At 38.3% G+C, this 24,888-nt stretch overlaps 1 protein-coding gene across 1 annotated transcript in view; it reads left to right on the top strand.

Moving 5' to 3' along the window:
* The window catches only part of dnah5l (dynein, axonemal, heavy chain 5 like), a 233,743-nt gene that overhangs the window by 117,236 nt on the left and 91,619 nt on the right, over positions 1–24,888 (top strand). The window contains exons 54-59 of the mRNA XM_052015789.1: positions 139–803; positions 4,200–4,480; positions 6,478–6,693; positions 12,727–12,894; positions 13,556–13,774; positions 14,818–14,994. Of these exons, the coding sequence (XP_051871749.1) occupies positions 139–803; positions 4,200–4,480; positions 6,478–6,693; positions 12,727–12,894; positions 13,556–13,774; positions 14,818–14,994 (1,726 nt within the window). The remainder of the gene's footprint in view (positions 1–138; positions 804–4,199; positions 4,481–6,477; positions 6,694–12,726; positions 12,895–13,555; positions 13,775–14,817; positions 14,995–24,888) is intronic.

Genomic DNA, 24,888 nt, shown 5'->3' with positions numbered 1-24,888 from the left:
TTCAATCATCTATTGAAACCTCTCCCTGATGTAACATCTGTTTTCTATTCAGCTTTCTAAAGTACCATGGGACAATTTTATGGTAAAGGCACTATAATCCATGCAGAATATCATCACATAATTATATTTTTGTTTTAGAACATACAATACAAGCAATCTAATGGATGATCTGAAGATTTTATACCGTATAGCTGGACAAAAAGGTTTGGGTATGGCATTTATATTTACAGACAATGAAATAAAAGATGAGTCCTTCTTGGAATACATGAACAATGTTCTAGCCTCAGGTGAAGTCTCAAACCTCTTTGCTCGAGATGAAATTGACGAAATTACCCAAGACTTAATCCCCGTAATGAAAAAGGAGTATCCGAGGCGACCACCAACTGCTGAAAATCTCTATGATTACTTCCTTTCAAGAGTGCGTAGTAATCTACATGTGGTTCTTTGCTTTTCTCCTGTTGGAGAGAAGTTCCGTACTCGTTCATTGAAATTTCCAGGCCTGATTTCTGGTTGCACAATGGACTGGTTTCAGCGTTGGCCCAAAGATGCTCTTATTGCAGTTGCTCAGCATTTCTTAGCTTCATATAAAATTGAGTGTACAGCACAAGTTAAACAAAGTATTGTGAATACTATGGGGACATTTCAAGATACCGTAGCAGAGAAATGTGTTGAATACTTTGAACGATTCAGGCGACAGACCTATGTGACTCCCAAGTCTTACTTATCCTTTATTGGAGGCTACAAAACTATCTACAGAGAGAAGTTTGCTCATGTGGAAATGCTGTCCGACAGAATGAAGACAGGTGCGCATTTATCTATTTAATTAGTGTGTTGATGTTCATAACCCATAATTATCTATAAGCAGACAATTCTGGCATTCATCTCTGTGTATGTGCTTTAGATACTTTTATTTTTTTTAAATTCATTCAGTAAACTGTAATTGAGAAAAATGAAATTGGTTCTCATTTCAGTTTACAATTAAACAGCAACAGAAATATTTAATCAAAATTCATTGAACCTAACAGTATTATTTTCCATCAATGCTGCCTATAAGTTTAAAGAAAACTATTAACAAGCTCATTTAGTTGGATGGTTTTCAACTAAAAAATTTAACAGCCAACTTGCTGACAATTGAAATAAAAACAAAATGGATGATAAGTTGCAAGACCCATCCTTGCCTTATAATCTGTGTTTTCCTTTAATGATTGGTAAGAAGTTATTTTAGTTGAAAATAAAGAAACAATTAATAAGAGAACAAATGGAAATTTGAATCATTCAGTGACCATGGCATGTGAGTTAATTGGGAATATGACAGAATATTAATTAGTTTAAGTCACTGAACAACTAATTAATATCTGCCAATAAGTAATCCGCTCTCTTGTATTCATCAGGAGACATGTATTGAAGCATGATTTCAACATCATTGTTATCTCATGTTAGTGTTAACCATGCTGCAATTGTCTGGCCAGCAGGGGCAAAGGAAGGGATAAGGCATGGTAGTAAGCAAAGTCACTGGCCCCTTAATAATTATCTGAAATAAAATATATTTAACCTGAGGTCATGGACACCCATGCACATATTCCCCATCTTCTTCCCTACCTCCTCATCAACCCCCAAACAAAAGCAGGCAAATGTAAATACATGTGCATAGTCCTTCAAACAAAAGAAATTTGGATGTGAAGCTACAAACAATCTGCTGGAAGATTTCTAATTACCCTTGATAAGGCTCTGTTGAATTGCTATAGTCCTAGCGAAGGTGTTCTCCTAAGTGTTGTTGGGTAAACCCAATGATGATGAAAGAATGGTGATAAATTTCAAACTCTGGATGACGTGTAAATTGGAGTGAAATCTGTAGCTGATGATGTTCTCATACACCTGCTGCCCTTGCTATTCTTGGTGTGGAGAGGCTGTTATAGAGTAGTCCAGGTGAGCAACTGAAATACATTTTGTAGACTATATGCACTGCAGCCATGGTGTTCTGGTGGAGGGAATGAATGTTTAGATCATCGTAAGGGTACAGCTCAAACAGGCTGCTTTGTCTTTTATGGTGCTGAACTTCTTAAACATTGTTGGAAATACATTCATCAAGGCAAATGGGAGAATTCCATCACATGCCTGACTTTTGCTTTGAAGATGGTGGAAAGGCTTTGGGTGGGGGGGAGTGGGGTCAGGAGGTGAATTATTCACCACAGGATGCACAGCCTGTTGTCTGCTCTTTTAGCCACTCTATTTATGTGACTGGTGCTGCATAAAAGGGTCATCAACATGAATTGTTAACTTGTTTCTTTCTCCACAAAATGCTGCATAACTTGCTGAGAATCTCCATTCTCATTGAGAAAGTTATCAGCTGAGCCGAATTATTTTTTAGAGTACATACTTACCCGTTTTCAATTTACAAATTGTGTTCCAGTTTTTAATTCAGACAAATAATTAATCCAGCCAATATAGTTTCACAAAAATCACAACAAATGGCTGTCCCTTATATGAATGTTTCTGTCTTTCACTGTTAATGTCCTTTTGCTTCATGATCTAATCAAAAACTCAGTATGGTTAATGCAAAGTTACTGCTCAAAGAGAATATATGTGTGAAAATCTAACTATAGGATCATAGTTACAGAACTCTATTACTACTGGACACTTATATTTCTGTGAATTAAGTGAAAAATAACCCTTTTTAAAAATAGAATGAAGCAATTGCACAATGAACTTTTCCCAAGAAATCCATGAATGCTGTTTCCCAACACCTTTACAAATGCCTTGTGAATATAGTTCTTAAAGCTATTATATGTAGGTATTGAGTAATTTGTCATTTTATTTTTGCAAAGCAGCACTTTTCTTTTTCAATCTTTTTATTAATTTTCAAATTAGTACAAAATAATATCTATATAACATTAGTAATTATACATATGGTGTAAAGAGATCAGGATAGCAATCATAACAGTTAATATATATAATCACATGGAGTAAAAAAAAGTAATCTAGACCTCCCGTTCTCTTATTCAGTGAACAAATACAAAAGGAAAGTTTGAAAAGAAATGAAATTTAATTATTTTTTTAAAATAAATTTTAAAAATTTTAAAAATTTTTAAAAGTTTTGTTTACAGTGTGGTAATAGGCCCTACCGGCCCAACGAGTCTGCACCGCCCATTTTAAACCTAAATTAACCTACCCATATGTCTTTGCAATGTGGGAGGAAACCGGAGCACCTGGAGGAAACCCACGCAGACATGGGAGAACGTACAAACTCCTTACAGACAGCGACGGAAATTGAACCCCGATCGCTGGCATTGTAAGAAAGTTGCGCTAACCGTATATGAAAGGAGAACCCCCAAATCAAAAAAAATATTGATAATAAACCAAAAAAAAACAACTTCAAAAAAAAAGCTGGACTGATATTTCTTCAATTAAAAAGACAAAAAGAATTATTATGTTGTCAACTCCGCTCCTCTATATTCAAGGGTTATTGAAAGGGATCTGAAAAAGGTCAGCTTATATCATATGGAAATATTGAATAAATGGACTCCAAACTTTCTCAAATTTAAGCGAAGGATCAACAGTACCACTCCTAATTTTTTCTAAGTTTAAACATGCTATAGTTTGAGAAAACCACTGAAAAGTGGTGGGAGGTATTGGATCCTTCCATTTGAACAAAATGGATCATTTGGCCATTAATGTGACAAAGGTGATCATGCGACAAGCAGAAGCAGATAAATGGCGAGATTCCATCATTGGTAACCCAAAAATTGCAGTAATAGGATGAGGTTGTAAATCAATGTTCAATACAGATGAAATAATGTGAAAAATGTCTTTCCAATATTTTTCCAAAAGGGGACAGGACCAAAACATATGTGTCAGGGAAGCCACCTTCGAATTACATCTGTCACATATAGGATTTACATGATGATAAAAACGGGCTAACTTGTCCTTGGACATATGGGTCCTGTGAACCACCTTAAACTGTATCAAAGAGTGTCTAGCACACAGAGAAGATGTATTAACTAATTGAAGAATTTTCTTCCATGTCTCTGTAGGTAAAAGTATCTGGAGTTCTCTTTCCCATTCATTCTTAATTTTATCAAGTTCTTCTGAACGTATTTTCATAATCTGATCATAAGTTATTGCTATCAGGCCCTTCTGATAAGGATTAAAACCCAAAACAGCACTTGTTTCCTCCTCAGTGTTTTTCTCCTTCTCTACAGGTTTGGCAAAGCTAATGGAAGCTGAGGTGTCAGTAAATGAGCTATCCAAAGAACTTGTGATTAAGGAAAAAGATTTGGCAGTTGCTTCAAAAAAAGCCGATGAAGTTCTGCAGGAAGTGACCTTAAAGGCACAGGCTGCTGAGGTTGTTAAAACACAGGTTCAAAAAGTGAAAGACAAAGCTCAGCTCCTTGTAGATGAAATAGCAGCTGACAAACATGTAGCTGAAACAAAACTAGAAGCAGCTAAGCCTGCATTAGAAGAAGCTGAAGCAGCTTTACAGGTTTGTAACCAATTCTTGAATATAAATACATATGAAATGTTGTTGATTTTGAATTTTTTCCATTCCATTATGAAATTTCTGCTCCTTTTCTTGTTCCCAAATATTTATTCAGCTGTTATTAAAAAAAAAGTTATCTTACCCTGCCATTGATTGATTTTGATCAGAGCCCATTACAATATGTATGTTTGGTGTTGGAGTTCTAACCCTCATTGTCAATATGGAATGCACATACTTTTTACCAATGTGCTGAAGAGAACCCCAGGGTGGTCCTCATTGCAAATCAGCTTCTTCTTGTCTTCTATGGCTATATATTGCAGCACTGAAGTCAAGAATGCACTGAGATCAAATGCTGGTGCATCTGACCTCTCAATCTCCTCCAGGACTCAACACTGAGGCCAGGGCAGAGCTCAGCTGTGCTTTGAGGAGCTGGATGCACTATGTATCTGGCTCCTAGGCTTTACGCCAACTGTAGATGGTATACCTAGGGTGATCCCATTCACCTGGGTGGAGTTCTGACCTGGAAGATAAAAGTAAGTGAAGATAAATATTTCCCCTCTATTAATGTTAATATTTTAAATTAATTTATAGCAGCTAAATGTATTTAAAATGTATTTTACAGTTCTTGATCTTTTTAAATAATTTAAATTATTTTAAATTAAATTTATTTCAAAGTATTTTTAATTCTCAAATTATAAGAAGCATTTAGAACCATTTGGAAAGGCCTTTGACAGTGAGACCATCATAAGGTCATCAGGGCAGTCTGGGGGTGGGGGGAGGGGATTGTTTCAGGATTTACCACCTGAAGCCTAGTCTCTGGTCATGGACAGCTACCTGGCAGCAAGGCTGAACCTCAATTTGCCATGCAGAACCCCAGAGGGGTACCCAGATTGTAGCTTCTTGGATTGGATGGGGGCAAATGCAAAGCATGAGCTATATTAAGCTGGATTTGGCCTCGTATCTAAAACTATGTGGCACACATGAGGAACTGTTTAAATAAGAATAGAGAACTCTAAAATATTTTTCAGGGAAAGGAACAATGTCTTAACAATCTGATTTTCAGCATTATTAATTGGACATTGTGGAACTCAGTAGCAGCACCATATTTAGTGATGTCACTAACAAATATCATAGCCGTCATCGAAGCTGTTAGGAATTTTGTTAAAAGACCTATAACTTGTAAACACATCCTTACTTTCTTTATATTGCTTACAATAATTTTAGATCTGATTAATATTTTAATAACATATAAGCAAAATTAATTTTACTGCTAAGGTAAAGTTCTATAAGTAAGTGCAATGTAGGGTAAATTCTTCAATAGTAAAATTAAGTCATTCAAAACTAGCAAATAATTATGTATTTAGAAAATTTTTAGCATTTCACAGACAGCAAGAAATGACTGTTTGTAGTGCCATAAATAATTCAAATTTCAGTTCTTAAGTTTTTGTTTTCTGTTCTTTAATTACCTCATTATACCAGCAGGCTTTCATTTAATAACTGTCAGTGTTCTCCTGGTTGTGATATTTATGTGGTTGATATTCTGATTATTCATGGAACTGCTGCTGTGATCCCATTACATGGTGGGAGAATATAATGGGACAAAGGGGAGCTGGGTTCTCTACTAATTATGAGTGCAATTCATGTATATAATTTAAAGATATTCCTTGTATTGCTGATGTTGGTATTGAGAGTATGACCATCTATAGAGAGAGCAGAAAATTATGATTACAGTTTGCAGCTTATCGTCATAGCAACCCTGCCTCACTCAATCAGAAATATTCATTCGTTCTATCCATCCCTATCCCTGCCCTCTCTGCAACTTTATTTTCTTTTCACAGATGCTGCCTGACCTGTTGAGCGTTTCTAGCACTTTCAACTTTGGATTTCCAGCATCTGCAATTTTTTTGGATTTTCATGACAATGTGCTTGATTTGTTCTTGAATGAATGGTTAAAACTCTTGTCAAAAGTTATAATTAATATTGTTTTAAAATACTTGCAGACTATTAAACCAGCTGATATTGCCACAGTGCGCAAATTAGGCAAGCCACCTCACTTGATCATGCGAATCATGGACTGTGTGCTGCTTCTTTTCCAAAGAAAAGTAGATCTTGTAACTCTTGATCCAGATCGACCATGTGTGAAACCTTCCTGGGGTGAAGCTTCAAAGCTGATGAACAACTCTTCATTTCTTAACATGTTGCTGACATTCCCAAAGGTAATAAGCAATAATTGTTGTCTTCTTGTGTGTGTTTAATGTTTCTGGTTGTAAATGATTACATTTATTTAAAGGTTTGAACCCTGGTTTATTTTTATGTGAACTTCCTTTTATAATCCCCTGATTCATACCCTAACTGCAGTGGGGTGACGTGGACTCAGGTGACTATTTGTCCTGATTCCAGGTCTCCCCACTGATCTTCAAAGCTGGATTCCCTACCTTCTCTCCCTTTTCTTGTTAGTGAACGAGGGAAACTTACCAATATGAAATCGTGATTCTTTGCATTGCTACTGAATGGTTTCAGGCAATTTGACACCAATATGTTAATAGTTATTTTTTGATCAACTGTGAGGATCTTTAAGCTCAGGTATTCTAACTTAACATTTTGAAATATCTAGACGTAAGCTCCTTGGCACTATTACTTCTAACCGCTTTCACTGTATCATCTGATTCAAGAAATCATACATAATAGTTCCAAAGTCCTGCCTGTTACTTTATATAATCTTTACCTTGAAATAATGTTATTGCATGGTAAGAATTTTAACTAATAATTTATGCATGCTAAGTTATATAATTGTTCCATTTTAATTGAGTAATGTTCATCAGAATAAGTGGAAAATCATGTCATTAATTTGAGCTACAGTAATCATACTGAATCCTCAAGTGTTGCTAAATCTGGAAAATTAGGATACAATCAAATACTATGTGCTCAGTTTTGACTTTCACTGTGTATGTTTTTGAGACTTTTTTCTTACCTAGACAAGTGCTATTGAATGTTCCCATCTCTCTGGCATTATAAGAAGTATAATGGTCTGGCATTTGCTAGAATGATGATGAGTGAAACATCTACCTTTTAGAGGCATACTCATATCAGAATTTGCTGGTAAAATAATTAGAATACACTGCAATAAGCATGTTGTGAATTCAGACTGTATCTGATATATATCCAAGAGGAAACATAGAATGAAATGATGGCTAATTTAACAGAGATGCATTGGTGCATTGCTGTGCCTTATAATGTGTGGATGGGCAAGTATAGACATTGGAGATTAAATTGGTTTACCAATCAGACATTAATGATTAACATGTTGATCATCACCTGCATCATTTTTTTGTTGGCAATTGGCATTGTCTGTTGTTTTGCATGACTGCTGTATGTAACCTGTACCACCTGCATTACTCACTGGCTGCATGCATCAACAGTGGGAGTGGTATCATAGGAGGCTGGCAGGGCTTAAAGGTCACCTGTTTTTCTTAAAGTGGAGGCAAAAATTGATGGGAATCATTTATAAACTAAAGAGAGTGGGATTGATAATTAAAGTGGCATGCAACAGGAGGCTCAGGATCATCCCTGGAGACTGAGACCAAATCCCAATCTGCATTTGGTTTCTCCAGTGTAGAGGAGGTCGCATTCTGAACACTGAATCCAATACACTAGATTGGAAGAAGTGCAAGTGAATCGCAGCTTCACCTGGAAAGATTGTTTGGGACTCTGAATGATGGGAAGGGAAGAGGTGAATGGACAGGCATCACATCTCCTCTGTTGCATGGGAAGGTGCCATGGAATAGGGAGTGGTGGGTGGGACAGAAGAATGTACCAGGGAGTAGTGGGGTAGTGAAATATACCATTATATAACATGGGTGTAGTGAAGGAAGATATTCAATGAATTTTATGTGGGTGGTGGGGGTGGTGGTTAATCTTCAAGTACCAAAGCCTACTCTATCCATTGCTCAGTTCACCACAACCTCTTTATGTACATAGCAACAATCCTAAATGGTACTCAGCTCTTCAATTTGTCCCAGTTTGTCCAGATTGGGTTTGAATTTGATTGATGGATTGTACGAAAACTATGACATAAATCAATGAAATGAAAGGCTCATATGCATAGGATGTGTTCTGAACCGTGTGTGATCTTTTGCTGTATTTAATTGCTGATTGAAATCCAGAAGCTCAGTGAATATTAATACAAGAATAACATGTCAGGGGAAAATTAGGATGTCAAAACACATTTGATTATTCGATTGAGTCTAGGGATTCAATGAGGTTCCTGGGACATGACCAACCCTTAAACAGCAAAATACTCATACTATGTCCTTCTGCTCATTTTGTAGTGCTGTAGGTGGTGCTAATTCAACAAACTGGATCACTACATTGATTTTAATGGAGAGTTATGACAGTTGATTTTTATTTCAATGATGCTTTCAGTGAAGCAAGCAGAAGTTCCACATCTGTGTCATAAGGGCAGGCCTCACAATAATCTTTATGGTGGATATGCAAGTTTTCAATAAATTTAGGCCTAATCTTATCCACCAGCACAAGTATACGAAAAATTGAAGAACAGTTATGATTTTGTAATGAATATGTGGATTTTTATTCCAATTAGATGTTGTAGCAAGAATCACTAAGAGAAATGAGGAACTGTTTAAATGCATACATCTTAGTTATTTATTCCATTTTCTCCAAGTACACGTACATATGTGCATATGCCATGCATGTATGATGCCTGCTTACATAAGTTATGCTGCTTTTCCCTTTTTGAAATGAAAGAGTAATTTGTATATTTATATTATTTACAGATTTAACCTGTCTACATTGTGTCATTGCCATTGTATTCAGTTCTTGGCTTGAGAAAGGTGTCACCACTTGTAATTCAGTGGAATTCTGTGTTACTTCTTCCATAGTCTCCAATGAATCAACTTCTGGTATAACTCTTCAATATTCTGATGAGAGGAATGCACCACCTAACAAACTACCCAACCCTCCAGCTTACAAAGCACAACCAGTTGCACAGGACAAAACTTGTACATCCCACGTTAATCTCATCAGTCATTTTAGAACCAGACTGCTAGTGTGGAAGCAAGTCATTCTTGGTCCTGAGGGGTCATCCAAGAAGAATGATTCGGCAGGAGTTAATCTACTGTGCAAGTGGTGTTGTTCTGGAGTTTAGCAAAATGTTAGCAAGTGGATGTCTCATTGTTAAACTGTATAGCCTTGAAACACTTGTTTCTTCAATCCTTGCTGATATCTACACCCTACCATTTGCTGTTGGATTATATGTGTGTGCTTAATATTATCTTGTTTTGGAAAATGCTTAACTAGAAGTGAACAAAACTAAGAACCATTATGTAAGGCTTACTCATTTGGTGAACCATGACATGAGAAAATGGATCACAATGGATCTCTGCTGTAGTACAGAATCCAACATTTTCTACATTTTAAGTGACTATGCGAGTACAAAGTTATGAACCCCTTTCTCACAATAACCCATCTGTAGTGTTTTGGAAGGCTTTGTTGGTTTACTGTCTAACTCTAAAGATCTCTTTTCTGGCTCTGCATAGCAATCTTAGTACATAATACAAGTACCTACCAGTTTTTCAAGATTTTCATCTAACCCAAGCCAATAAATAAAACTTCTGTCAATGCCTTAATGCTTATGATACTTGAATGTTTAGTTTGAAATTCTTCCAAAATATGTCTCCTTAAAACTTGATTTGTTGTGTCCCTATTTAACATATCCTAGTTACGTCGATAACTCGTATCATTGGTTATATTATGGCCAAAGGTCTTCATCTGGACATTTGTATGATTTAGTCTATCATTTCAAAGTATGTCTCATATTTCCATTTGAGAACATCTTTTTATATGACTTCTTGACTTGCTTCATTGTTGTACCTAAAAAGTCATAGTCTACTATTTTCAGTTTGAAAATCATGCTCTCACACTCAGTCTGCATTCTGATATTTTTTTTGAAAGCCACCATGTCTATATTGCTGTATTGTTCAATCACAATGAAAAATTATTAACAAATGTTAATGGTCTGTAGATGAAGTAAAAGGACTGCCCAATAGGAAAAGGTGAAACTCTTACCCTCCAAATAGAATTTTTAACACCTCTTACTCTTTGTCAAAGTATGTAATGCAAATGGAATAGTTTTACCTTGTCCATGACATGATTAATACTCCATAATTTGAAGCATTCCACCTGGCCTTGACTCTGTGATTACACTTCAATGCTTCATACTAGTGTTATATTTTTATTGAGAGTATAGCATTAGATATTTGACAGTGCATAAACTGAAGCCTATAACCACTAAATATTTAGGTCCAAAATATTTTTAGCCTTTTCAGTGTGACCAGCTTGGTTCGAATTATGCCAAAGTGTTTGCAAATTATGTCAGTAGGCAGGACCAGAAGCTATCAACCCTGTGGTCAAGTTTCTGGGATAGCCTTGTGGGCTAGCACCTCCAGTTACAGCTTACAGTACTATAATCATAAGAAGGGATGAGGCTCCAAGTAGAGTTTCCTAACATCATTGTTCCTATGTTACTGGCTTTGGTTGGACCACAGGATAGGGCTACATTTGTGGGACCAGATTTTTTAATAATTATTGAAGTGGTTATGTAAACTAAGGACTGAGGGATTACCTGCAGCTTGTTTTTGGGAAGGATACTTGGGGTCACTTGGGTGACAATCTTGGTACTGGTATTGGTTTATTATTGTCAAATGTACTGATATACAGTGAAAAGCTTCTATTTTGCATGCCATCCAGACAGATCATACGATACATAAGTACACTGAGGTAGTAAAAAGAAAACAGAATGCAGAATATAGTGTTGCAGTTATAGAGAAAGTACAGTGCAGGTAGACAAATAAAGTGCAAAGGCCACAACAAGGTTGATTAGGAGTTCATCTTTTAGCATATGAGAGGTCTGTTCAATAGTCTGAATGAAAAACACTATGATGCTGGAGGAACTCAGCAGACCAGGCAGCATCCGTGGAGAAAAGCGGTCAACGTTTTGTGTCAGGACCCTTCTTCAGGACTCCTGAAGAAGTCTTGAGTCCTGAAGAAGGGTCCTGACCTGAAACGTTGACTGCCTGCTTTTCTCCACAGATGCTGCCTGGCCTGCTGAGTTCCTCCAGCATCATAGTGTTATTCATTTCAATTCCAGCATCTGCAATCCTTTGCTTCTCCATTCAATAGTCTGATAACTGCAGATGGAAGCTGTCCTTGAGTCCGGTAGTATGTGCTTTCAAGCTTTTATATCTTCTGCCTGATGGAAGAGGGGAGAATAGAGAATGGCTGGGTGGGAGGGGTCCTTGATTATGTTGGCTGCTTTACCGAGACAACAGTAAGTGCAGATGGAGTCAATGGAGGGGAGGCCAGTTTGCATGATGGACTGGGCTTCGTTTACAACTCTCTGCAATTTCTTGCGGACTTGGGCAGAACAGTTGCCATACTAAGCTGTGATGCGCCTGGAAGAGTGACTGGGGACATGACAAATTTCCTTAGCCTTCTGAGGAAGTAGAGACACTGGTGTGCTTTCTTGTCCATGGCATCCACATGGCTGGAAGTGGACAAATTGTCGATGATATTTGCACCTAGGAATTTGAAGCTATCAACCATCTCCACTGTAGCAACATTGATACAGACAGGGGTGTGTACTCTACCCTGCTTCCTGAACTCAATGACAAGATCGTTCATTTTGCTGATATTGAGGGAAAGGTTGTTGTCTTGACATCATGCCACTAGATTCTCTATCTCTTCCCTGTACTCCATCTCGTTGTTGTTTGAGATCCAGCTTACTCTAATGGTGACATGTGCAAACTTATAAATGAAGTTAGAGCAGAATTTAGCCACACAGTCATGAGTGAGTAGGGAGTATAGTAAGGGGTTGAGAATGCAACCTTGTGGGCACCAGTGTTGAGGGTAATCTTTAACCTTAAGTGAGTGGTAGAGACATTGGATGCACACCAATGGTCCCCTGATACTGAAGACTTCAGTGGGGTGAGTGGTCGAGTGGACAAGGCTGTGTGTATCTTGCTTGTCTAACTTTTCTAGTCTATAATTACAATTGTAGAAATATAAATCTATTCATACCCTAGAGTTCTCACTTGCAGGAGAATCAGAATTCTAGTCTGGTAATATATAGCCAATAAGAACTATTTGGAGACATATTTAAGTTTTGGACAACTTTGCTTACCCATTTAATTCTCTTTGTTTAAAAGATTTAACATACTTTGCTTAATGCACAGGATACCATCACTGAAGAGGTTGTGGATTTGCTACAACCGTACCTAGATATGGAAGACTACAATCTTGAGACTGCCAAGAAAGTATGTGGGAATGTTGCGGGCCTGTGTTCATGGACGAAGGCCATGGCGAGCTTCTTTGATATTAATAAAGAAGTACTTCCATTGAAGGTATAATGTCAATGCATAACATGGGATTGCACATCTTGTGACCTGTGGAACCTATAATCTGGCACTTAATTTATTATGGATGTTTTTTGATAATTGCATTTGGTGATATTTATAGATGTCATCCATTATACTGCTATAGATTTTTATTCAGTTTATTGTGAATTATGACTAAGTTATTGTGACCTGCTTTCAGTTCTTTAGTATAAAAATTACAATGAATGTAATTCAAAATTATTCATGAAATTTTCCAAACAATGAAATGTCTAAAATGTGTATAGAGTACTCATATTAAATGCCTTATGTGAACAGTGTAGTTTCACAGTACCCATCAGTGTACCTCCAGCTACATGCATTTCCTGTATTTGAGCATTTTTTTCTCTGTTTTGTTTTAGTTTCATGAAGGTTAATTTCTGGGCTGGATATTTATGCACAGTATTAAAAATTATATTTCACTCTTCATGAGATTTTCACCAAATCTCAGCTTTAAATACTTCCTAGTGTTATAACTGTAGCTGTTTTAATTAAGGTCTAATTGTTTTAATTTGCATAGCTATAAGAAATAATAAATAATTAATAGATTTTTGACATGCTAATGTAATTAGCTTGGATGTCTTTCACTGTCCATATTTTTAATTACTTTAATGTGTCTATTTGCATAAAGGCAAATCTGACTATGCAAGAAGCCAAACTAGTTGTTGCCCAAGAAGAACTGAACAATGCCCAAGCACAGCTGGATGAGAAGCAACGGGAACTAGATGAAGTGCAGGCCATGTACGATGCTGCAATGTCAGAAAAGCAAGCATTACTTGATGATGCAGAGGGCTGTAGGAAGAGAATGAATAATGCCACTGCTCTCATTGAAGGCCTGGGTGGTGAAAAGGTGAATTTACATTTGTCATAAACACAATGCCAATATTTAGTGAATATTATATAAATTCAAAACTATTTATTGAGTCTGCACAGATAAAACTAAGCAATCAAAGCAATGTAATAGTGCAAATACTGATAATACTAAATTCTTAAAACTGGCATTTAAATTTTAAAGAGAATTTCATAATCTTTGGGCATTACATAAGAATCACGGGTTTACAAATTTACAGTGTTGTAATGAGCAGGAGCATAATAAGGTTATTAATTCAGTCACACTCAAACAACGATGTCACAGCACATTTTTATTTTATCAGAAAACAATATCAGCAAAATTAGATTTTGCAACTGGTGTAACATTATTTTGCATAAATTTTGTATTCTCTAATGTGTATTGCAAAATGGAACATTTTTGCACTCAGAAGTCTGTGTAAGGGAAGGTAGCACAGGTAGGAATTTTATTCCTATTATTCATTCAACTATTTAATTAAATTTGATCTCACAAATGTAATGGTTGCAGCTGAAATAAAAACATTCAATCTTTTATTAAAAAATCTGAAGGAATAAATAAAACTATTAATATAACTTAAAAGATTGAAAATGGGTTACCAATAGCTTCTGAACAATCTGAAGGTTTGGAAATGTTAGTAGATATTTGGGCTTTGCACCAATAGTTCATTCAGATCCTTGCAGTTCTTTCCCAAACATTAGGCATATCAGTGGGGTTATCTTGCATAGTAATACTTATATAGGCACAATGATTAAAATTGGTATGGCCTGATGCAGCCAGGAACATGCAAATACAAATGATTTACCTTAGGGAACTCACTGGTAGTTAAAATCTTATATTCCTAACCTGTTTATAGAAACTCATGAAGCATTGACGTTTACTGAGGTAAAGAGGCAAGTGTCAAAGCTGGGGCTAGAGATAAACAAATTCATTAGTTAAGCATCAGAAAAGAGCTTAGAAGCTGCATATGTAACTAATTATAGAGATGTGAACCAACACTTAAACTATCTGATAATCTTTTCTTATCTTTAAATAAAACTCTTCAGGTTCGGTGGACAGAAAGCAGTAAACTTTTCCAGGACCAGATTACACGGTTAGTGGGTGATGTACTGTTAGCCACTGGATTCCTCTCTTACTCTGGCCCTTTTAACCAAGAATACAGGAACATTCTGCTTCAGATATGGAAAGACGAGATGAGCAGCAACAGAATTCCGTTCAGTGATGTAAGTGGGCTTTAGAAATTTAAATGTTTTCCTATTTTAGCTGTGTGCAATTTCCATGGAGGGTGCATGTTTAGAATGCACTTGTGTGACTGTGCAGTAAGAAAAATAAGATTGGCAAGCACAGGCATAAAAAGCTATGTGAAATTATGATGCAGTGATAACATTCTTGTCACAAAAGTGCCAAACGAAGAGCATTTTCAACAAAAAGAGAGTCTAACAGCCTGCACTGGACATCCAATGACATTCCCATCATCGAATTTCCACCATCAACAGCCATGGGGGTGGAGGTGGGGGTGGGGGTCACCATTTACCACTACTTACCATAAACTGAATTAGATCACTCATCTCCTGTCACCCCAAAGCCAATCCACTATCTACAAAGCATAAATCTGGAGTGTGACCGAATCCTCCCTATTTCGCTGGATGGGTAAAACAGTTCTCACAAAGCTGGACATGTACATGATAAAGCCATGCCAATTTTAATCACAGTGCCTAACTAAACACATCTAGCACTCCAGACATACATTGTCTCCACCACCACTGCATAGTGATTGTAGTTTGTACCATCTACAAGATATACTGAAGTTACTCAGCTAGCTTACTTCAACATTGCATCCCAAACTCATGACTTCTGTCATCAAGAAGGACAAGAGGAGTAGGCACATAGGAGTATCACCACTTCTAGGATCCCTTATAAACTGTGCACCGTCCTGGCTTGGAAATATATTGCCAGTCTTTCATTGTTGCTGGATCTAAATCCTGGAACTCCCTACTCAATAGCACTATGGGTTATGGAGTGGTTCCAGCAGGTTGGAGGGTAGCACTTACGGGGAGAAAAGAGGGAACTACCAAACTGTTAGCCTAACACCAGTAGTAGGGAACATGCTGTAATCTACAATGAAAGATCTAATTACAGAACAGCTGGAAAAGAATAATAGGAATGAGCAGAGCTGGCACAGATTTTTGAAAGGGAAATATGTATGAAGGGGAAGCCAGTGGATGTTGTTTATTTAACTTTTTGAAAGTTTGTTGATAAGGCCCCATATTGAAATTGGTCAGGAAGGTTAGAGCACATGGAACTGAGAATTGGTTAACAGGCAGAAAGCAAAGAGAATATGAATAAACAGATCCTTCTCAGCTTGGCAGGCTGTGACTAGTGGAGTACTGTAAAGATCAGTGCTTGAGGCCCAGCTATTAACAATTTGGCCAAAGGGACCAAATGTCGTATTTCCAAGTTGGATGATGACACTAAACCAGTTAAGATTGTGAGTAGGAAGAAGAATATAAAGAGGCCTCGAGGGGATACAGGTAGAAGCTGGGTGGGTGGGCAAGAACATAGCAGATGGAATATAATGTGGAATTATATGAGGTCATTTACCTTGTTGAACAAAACAGAAAAGCAGAGTATTTTTTGAAGGGTAATAGATTAGGAAAAGTTGGTGTTCAAAGTGACCTGGGTGGCCTAGTATGCAAGTCACTGAAACTTAACATAGTGGTGCAGGAAGCAGTTACATAGACAAATGATATGTCAACCTTTATTAGAGAGGATTGGAACACTGGAGTGAAGATATCTTAGTGCAATTATATAGATCTCACCTGGAGTATTGTGAACATCTTCTTACCTAAGAAAAAGATATACACTTGCCATGGAGGGATGCAATGAAGATCTACCAGACAAGTTTCTGGAATGACACATTTGTCTTTTGAGGCTTGATTGATAGGTTAGGGTTCTGTTCTCCAAAGTTTAGATGATTGAGAGATGGTTTCATTGACACGTACAGAAATCTTACAGGAGTCGGCAGGATAGATACAGAGAGGATGTTTGCCCCAGCTGACGAGCCTAGAAGCAGGGAAATTTAACTAAATGATAGGCCATTTTGGATTGAGATGAGGAGAAATTTCTTCACTCAGAGGGTAGTGAACCTATGGAATACTCTAACCTGGAGAGCTATGGAGACTCAATCATTGACAATTCAAAACAGGGATCGACGGATTTCTGCATGTTTCTGGGGGTAGTGCAGGGAACTGGCACTGAGATATAAGATCAGCCACAATCTTGATGAAAGGCAGAGCAGGCTCAAAGGACTAGACGGCCTTCTCCTGTTACTGATTCTTACGTTGTTTCATGGAATATCTTCACCAAAAGGACTACACTGATTCAAGATTATGACTCATCCCCTTTCAAGGGCAATAAGGGATTGGCAATAAATACTGGTCTTTGCAGCACTACTCAGATTCCAATAAATAAATTTAGAAAAGTATGGTTCATAAAAGGGAAAGGCTGGCAATCAATATTCCTGTATAAAAAATGCCCAGAAGAGATAAGGAATGGGAAAAGGAATGATGGCATTGGTGATTAAGGAAGATGTTTTACTGTTGAAGAGAGAGGATAGCCTTGAGATGTGAAGTGCAGAATGAATCTGGTTAGAGTTAAGAAACAAGAAAGGAACTAGGAAGCTTCTGGGGGTATTCTATAGGACAGCAAATGCTAAAGGAGTTAGAGTAGCAAATCTGCAGGGAAATTACAGGACAGAAATGTAATATTGTGGGACTTCAATAACCACAACATAGTTAGGAATAATGTTAGATTCAGAGGAAAAAGAAGGGGAGAAATTCCTGAAATGCATTCAGGAAAACTTTGGTGATTATTTTTTTTTATTTAATAAGGAATGTGGCATTGTTGGATCTGGTTCTGGGGATTGAGGTGGATCAAGTGGATAACATGTCAGCAATGCAATACTCAACAAAAGAGGTGCAAGAACATATACCAGTCAGTTTAATCTTGGTGGTGAGGCAGCTTTTAGAAATGATAATCATATTAATAGCTCTTGGAGAAGTTTGAGTCACTGAATAAGAGTTAGCATTGGCTTGTTAAAGACAAATCTTGTATAATTAACCTCATTGAATTATTGATGGTGTAAACAGTTGATGAAGGGATTCTGTAGGTGTCACCTTTATGGATTTTCTGATGGCATTTGAAAACAAAGCTTGTTAGCAAAGTTCAGGTTGACAGAGCAGTCACAGTATGGATAAGAAATTGGCTTAAGGGTAGAAAGCAGAGAATCACGGTAAATGTTTTTCAAACTGTAGAGTGGCAGACTCACGTTTCTCAAGGGTCAGTGCTGACAGCACTTCTTTATGAAACTAATGAGACTAAATTTGGTATGAGAGGTAAAATTTCAAAATATTCAAATGTTACAAAATTTGAAGTTGTGGTCAACAGTGAGAGTACAGTAACAGGTTGTAAGAAGGCAGAGCTAAGTTGGCAAAATATATAAAGAAGTGGCAAAGAAAATTTAATAGAAATATATGTTCATGTCAGTAATTTACAGAAAAAAGTGGTCTCAGCACTGATCCTTGGGAAACACCCCAGTCTACTGTTCTCTAGTCTGAGAAACATTAACCATTTTAACAGAAAAAAATGTGAAGAGACTAAATAATAGGGTACAGAGGAATCTGGGTGTAAATGTGTGTAAAGTCACCAATCAGCCTCCTTTGCTCCAGGGAAAACAATCCCAGTCTATTCAATCACTCCTTATAACTCAAGCCCTCCAGTCCAGGCAAAATTCCTGTGAATCGTTTCTGCACCCTCTCTAGCATAATCACATCCTTCCTGTAGAGGTATAGAAAGCAAGAATTTAATGTTGAAAGTTATTTATTTATTCATGGGATTTGGCATTTATTGACTTTTCTTTCTTGAAGTGGCTTTTTAGGCTAGTTCAGAACTAGTTAAGAATCAATTATATTGATAGGTCTGGAGTCATTAGTAGGCTAGATCAGACAATGATAATCAGATTTCCTTCTCCGTGGAGAGAAAAGCAGTGTGAATATTTAAATTTGATGACCTTCTGTCAGATCTAGGAAAATTTAGAAATCTGACAATTACAGAGAATGGGCGGAGGGAGAAAGAGAATAGAAGGGAAGGTCTGTGCTAGGGTGGAGACCAGGAGAGATCAAATGTTGCAAATGGTAAATGAAATAAATGAAATTAGCAAATCACACTACTATTTCCAGAATTAACAATTGGTAAAAACTGGTCATCTTTTCAGACAATGAATGTCTGGAATCCAGTGTAAGCAAGAGGCATCTATGTTATCTTTAAAATATTTTGAAGACACCAAGCAGAAGTTGACTAATCTTTAAATTTAGTTAAATCTTTGAATCAGTGCTTTTCTATTATATTCCACCATTGCTTTTGAATATACATAAATCAAAAACACAACTTTACAAAAAAGTTCTTATTTATTTTTAGGAATTGTTTCCAAACTTGTAAAAATTGATTGCAACATTGATTTATTTTTCATTCCTTTTAACATTCAGGACATTAATCTAATCAGCATGTTGGTTGATAATGCTACAATTGGTGAATGGAATCTCCAGGGACTTCCAAGTGATGACCTGTCAATACAGAATGGCATCATAGTAACCAAAGCAACTAGGTACCCACTTCTGATTGATCCACAAGGACAAGGCAAAATCTGGATTAAAAATAAAGAAAAAGACAATGAGCTGCAGGCAAGTGTGGAATTTTAATTGTGTATGTATTTAATAATGAAATTTTAAAATCTAAATAATTGGATGAAGATAGGGATTTGAAATATTGAAGAACATATGTTCATTCAGCCTTTGGTTTTATTAAAGACACAGACCATTTCAATATGTCTTGGCCAGCAGTTATCCCTTAACAAGCACTATAAAATGTATCTGGTGTCATTGCTGCTTGTGAAATTTTATCTTATGCCAGATGGCTGTCATATTTTCTCTGCTAACAGAGGAACTGTGCATAAAGCTATTAATTGTATGTCAGGCTTTTTGAGATAGTTTAGAGCCATGATAAGGAATTATAGAAATGAAAGTCCCAGACCTAGAAAATGAATCACATGTGCCATGTTTAGTGCAATGTGCATCCGTATTCAATGAAAATTGAAATATTATTGAAAATCAGGGATTTCATGCAAATTTTATTTCCATGAATCTGACAACTTACATGCAATAACCTATCACTCACGCAAAATAAGGCTTTCGCAGTATCTGTGAAAATGGTTTCTGAATGTCCTGAATGGAGGCCACCCAAGTAGATCCTAGGTCAATGGTGGGAACCCTGTTCAGATAATTCTCCATTTAGTTAGGTACTTAGATAGCTCTCTTTCAGGACCCAGCCAACCTCAGCCCAAAACTCAAGTGATGACAAACCACCCAAGCTTATAACCTCTGCTCCCTGCACTCACCTTCTACTGGCAATTGCATTCCTCACTCCCTGACCACTGTCTCAACTGAAAAATAAATAATAAGATATAGGAGCAGAATTAGGCCATTCGGCCCTTCAAGTTTGCTCCGCCATTCAATCATGACTGATTATTTTTCTCAACCTCATTTATCCGCCTTCTCCCCATAACCCTAAATCCCCTTACCCGTCAAGAACCTATCAATCTCTGCCTTAAATACACCCAATGACTTGGTCTCCACAGCTCTCTGTGGCAACGAATTACACAGATTCCCCACCCTCTGGCTGAAGAAATTCCTCCTCATCTCAGTTCTAAAGAGATGTCTCTTTCCTCCAGGACACCAAAAAAAGCTTGCAAATAATGCAGTTAGATTTTTAAAAATATATTTTCTTCCCTCCGTGAATTTTTATATTTAACATATGTTAGTTGATTCTTGTGAAGCAGAATATCTGAGAACTTAGGGTTGCCTTCTACCATTCCATTTTCTGAACAATATAAAGATAATGGAATTGACTAATTATAGCAATCGATTATCCTATAACAGACCCAAACATGACTCAAGGAAAACCCCAACGATGAAGAGCTTGAGAACCACAGCTACATAGATACCTGTTCCTCTCAACAATGACGTGCTTACTCTACATCATACCTCGCCTTTCCACTTCTAGTGTAAAGCTTCACAATCAAGCAGGCTTAGATGAAACATTTTGCAGCCTGATGGATTTCTCTCTATAACCCAATAGTTTGCCTTAGTGAATTAACAGTAAAAAGAAAATTCCCGTCAGTTTCATCCATTTTTGCCTTCCATTTTTGTGAATAAAATTCAATTTTGTGAAGCAGAATTGGACTGAAACAACTCAAACTCCTTTACCTTAGGCCAATGGCAAAGGAAGATCTTTGACTTCTCACTGCAAACCAAGAAATATATAGACAAGGAATAAAGCTTTGAGAGCAAATGGCATAGCACTGTAAAAACTTAAAGGTCCTCTGTACCCCAGGGGGTTTTGGTGCTGGGCCTACAGTTTTTCTCTCCTGAAACAAGCAGAAATTACCAGGAGAGCTCAAAGTATGCCTGTGGGGTTTGGAAAACCATTCATTGCTCCTCTTGCCCCACAAAGAACCTATAACAATGTGTGAAATGGCCACTGGGCTTCTCACTGATATCTTTTGATCATTGAAGTTTACAGGTAAAATGGACATCAAAACCCATTGATGTCATTCGAATGCAGTGCTGCAATTTAAATCAGCTGCCTGTTTTTGAGGGTAACAACTCCTGAATCCAGAGAAGTACAAATGGTTTAAGGGGCTAAATTTAAAGTGCCTTCGGGGTCAAGGAGGACTTTGAGCCTCTCCTGGAGAGAGTGATTATAGGCCTGAGAGCCAAAGTCTCTCAAAGAGAGACTAGGAGTTCTAGAGACAAACAGGACTGTTATGATGGAAGCCCATTTGTGCTCAGAACATATCTATTTCAAATAGCCTTGTATTTATCTCTTGGCTGTCAGTGAGAAATCAAAGATCCTCCTTCACCTCCAGCCTGAACCATAGAACCATACAGGACTGATGATTACAATACCTGACCAGCAATCATATTCCCCTTACTGATGATGGTATATCCTGGCCACTGAATGCAAGCCCATATCTAGAGATAACAATCAGAGACACTAACTACTAAACCCATTCTCCAAGCAGTAGTTCAATCCTTGAATATCAAGTCATCCTTCCAGTCACCAAGCCTGCTCTTGTGAATCAACATAATCCCCCAGCTAGTGATTCTACCCCTTCCTTGGCTATGATGGTCCTACTGCCACTGATCCCCTTCAGCCAATCCTCATCCTTACTGCTTTCCCCATCAATGGGGGCCAATCCCTCACCTTCTCTGCTAAATGCCCACACCCTGGCCCCTCTTGCCTGCAAACCTTCAGCCCCAGTCTTGGACTACATGTTTTCCTTTGTGGATATCATTAAGGCAAAGCATGCAAGGGAAAGACCATGAATGTGTAAGGGTTTGGAGTTTGTGTGCTACTAAATTTTTCTGTAGCAGATCCTAACACCATTATTGGCCTGCCAGGAATCCAAGAATTATGGAATAGTTGCAACCAACAGCTCGAATAGCATGGCCAGTCAGCATGAATTGTGAACAATTCAAAGTGGTTAGGTTCATATTCTTCAAGAGCCCTTTCCCTCATGTAGCGCAACAGATCCACCATTGCCATCCGCCCCTCAGCATCTGTGCACAAATAATACACCCCCAGTGCCACCAACTATTTCTAGGCACTTGTTCTACAAAAAATAACTTATGGAAATCTTATTATGGAAAGAAGATATGATAAGATTGTATATAACACTATGATGCCTGGAAATACTTTACTATTTTGAAAACTCTAAATAACAGTTGGCTTTTTTCACTCTGGACAACACTATCTTCATTTGTCTTTCAATTCATTCAGAGATTCCTTCCATTATCTCCAAAATAAAAATTCACAAGAAAACATCATTAATTCAAACTGAATGTGTAGTTTTTTAATGTAAATAGACAGAACACCCCCAAAAATCTTTGCCTATTTTGGACAATTGTGGTTAGCACAGTGGTGCATCTAGTAGAGCCACTGCCTCACAGCACAAGAGACCCGGCTTCAATCCCAATCTTGAGTGCTGTCTGTGTGGAATTTGCACATCGCCCTGTGATGGCATGAATTTCCTCTGGGTTCTCCAGTTTCCTCTCACATCCCTTAGACATGCAGGTTTGTAGGTTAATTGGCCACTGTAAATTGTCCCTGGCATGTAGGTGAGCGGAAGAATCAGGGGTTGATGAGAACGTGGGGAGATTAAAAATTGGCATTAATGTAGGATTAGTTTAAATGGGTAGTTGATGATTGGCGTGGACTTGGTGGACCAAAGGGCACCTTTCCATGCTATATCTCTCTGTGACTCTATGACTGTATGCAGACTGGCTCATGGCATTGCAATAGGGGCCAAGTTATATTTGACGTATGATCTTGGGGTTTATCTATTTGAGACTGGCAATCTGTAAATTACTGCAAGACATCCCCTGGCAGATAATCTTCGTTTGCTTTTCTAGTGATGGAGCCTTCAAGTAAATTCTCGGGTATTGAGGGCTGTGATAGGAAGAAGTGATATGGATGGGGTCTGCAAAGGTCTGTGGGATTGATGTGGAGGTAGGAGGTGCATTCTTGGTCCTCCTCTCTCCACATGTGGATAAATGTTCTTGTTTTCAGAAAATACCTTTTTGGTATTGCCCTCCTACAGTTCCTTAAAGTTATATATGTATCAGCCCATCTGAAGAGCTTACTTTCATGAAAGCATCTGATTGACACTATCATTCAATGTTGACTTGTTTCTGGCATGGACCATGGATTTTTGCCTTTAACAATGTGGTCGCCAGAGTATTTCCAAAGTGTATATCATCCATCCCATCGGATGCTTAAGTATCCAACTTGTGTCAGTAAAATATATAGTGACATATCATTCTTTTAGTTAATATCTCTCCAACCACACACAAATAATAGTTATATTATTTCCCAAGTGCTATAAATTTCTGATTAATGCTGAATTCTATTTCTGTATTAATTTTTCTGAGAATCTATCTTTCAAATTGCCATGCAATTACAAGTAATTTTATATCTTCAATAACAGAACATTGTAGCGGCTGCTACTGCGATGTGAAAGCAAGACACTAGTCGATAGGTTTCAGAGCAAGAACTGGTTTATTTTCCCGCCTTGAGCGGGCCTTTTAAGAGAGACTGTTCCCACCCACCGAAAACGGAAATGACGTATACGCTACATCATCAAACCTTTCCCGCGCGCGGGTTCTCCCTGCCGCTCGGGGAAGACGAAGGCCCAATGCCATCTTGGGCCTCGCCGCTCCGACGACACGCGACCCGACCACCGAGCCGGTTTGCTTGCTCGGACAGTGAGTTGCTACACAACCCCGCCCCCCCCCCCCCCCCCCGAGAACCAGCAATATGGTCCCCAAGGTCCGTGGGCTGTGTTAGCTGTTGCTTAGGAGGTCGGCCTCTGCGCCGCGGTGCTGGAACCTCGACCGGTTGTAGATCTAAGTGGGCCAGTTTGAGGCAGTCCGTCGTGAAGACCTCTTCCTTGCCCCCAATGTCCAAAATAAAGGTGGACCCATTATTCCTGATGACCCAGAACGGCCCCTCGTATGGTCATTGCAATGGTGCCCGAGGTGTGCCCCTGCCAACGAAAACGAACTTACAGTCTCGTAGTTCCTTGGGCTCACAGGATGGGGCTTGACCATGCTGCGAAGTGGGAATCGGTGCCAAGTTGCCGAGCCTCTCGCGCAGTCTTTGCAGGCCGTGGGTTGTTCCTCTTGGCCCTGAAGGGCGGGTATGAAATCCCCTGGGACGACCAGGGGTGCCCCGTACACAAGTTCAGCTGACGAAGCGTGGAGGTCTTCCTTGGGGGCAGTGCGTATGCCGAGCAGGACCCAAGGCAGTTCGTCAACCCAGTTAGGACCCTTCAGGCGGGCCATCAAGGCTGATTTTAGATGGCGGTGGAAACGTTCCACTAACCCGTTTGATTGAGGGTGGTAGGCCGTGGTGGTGTGCAGCTGCATCCCCAGCATGTTCGCTAATATAGACCAGAGGCTGGAGGTAAACTGGGTGCCCCTGTCTGAAGTGATGTGGGCCAG

Source organism: Pristis pectinata, chromosome 5 (assembly GCF_009764475.1).
Source record: "Pristis pectinata isolate sPriPec2 chromosome 5, sPriPec2.1.pri, whole genome shotgun sequence".
In the NCBI taxonomy this organism is placed as follows: domain Eukaryota; kingdom Metazoa; phylum Chordata; class Chondrichthyes; order Rhinopristiformes; family Pristidae; genus Pristis; species Pristis pectinata.
Note: the sequence above shows the minus strand (reverse complement) of the source record. Positions and strands in the feature narration are given on the sequence as shown.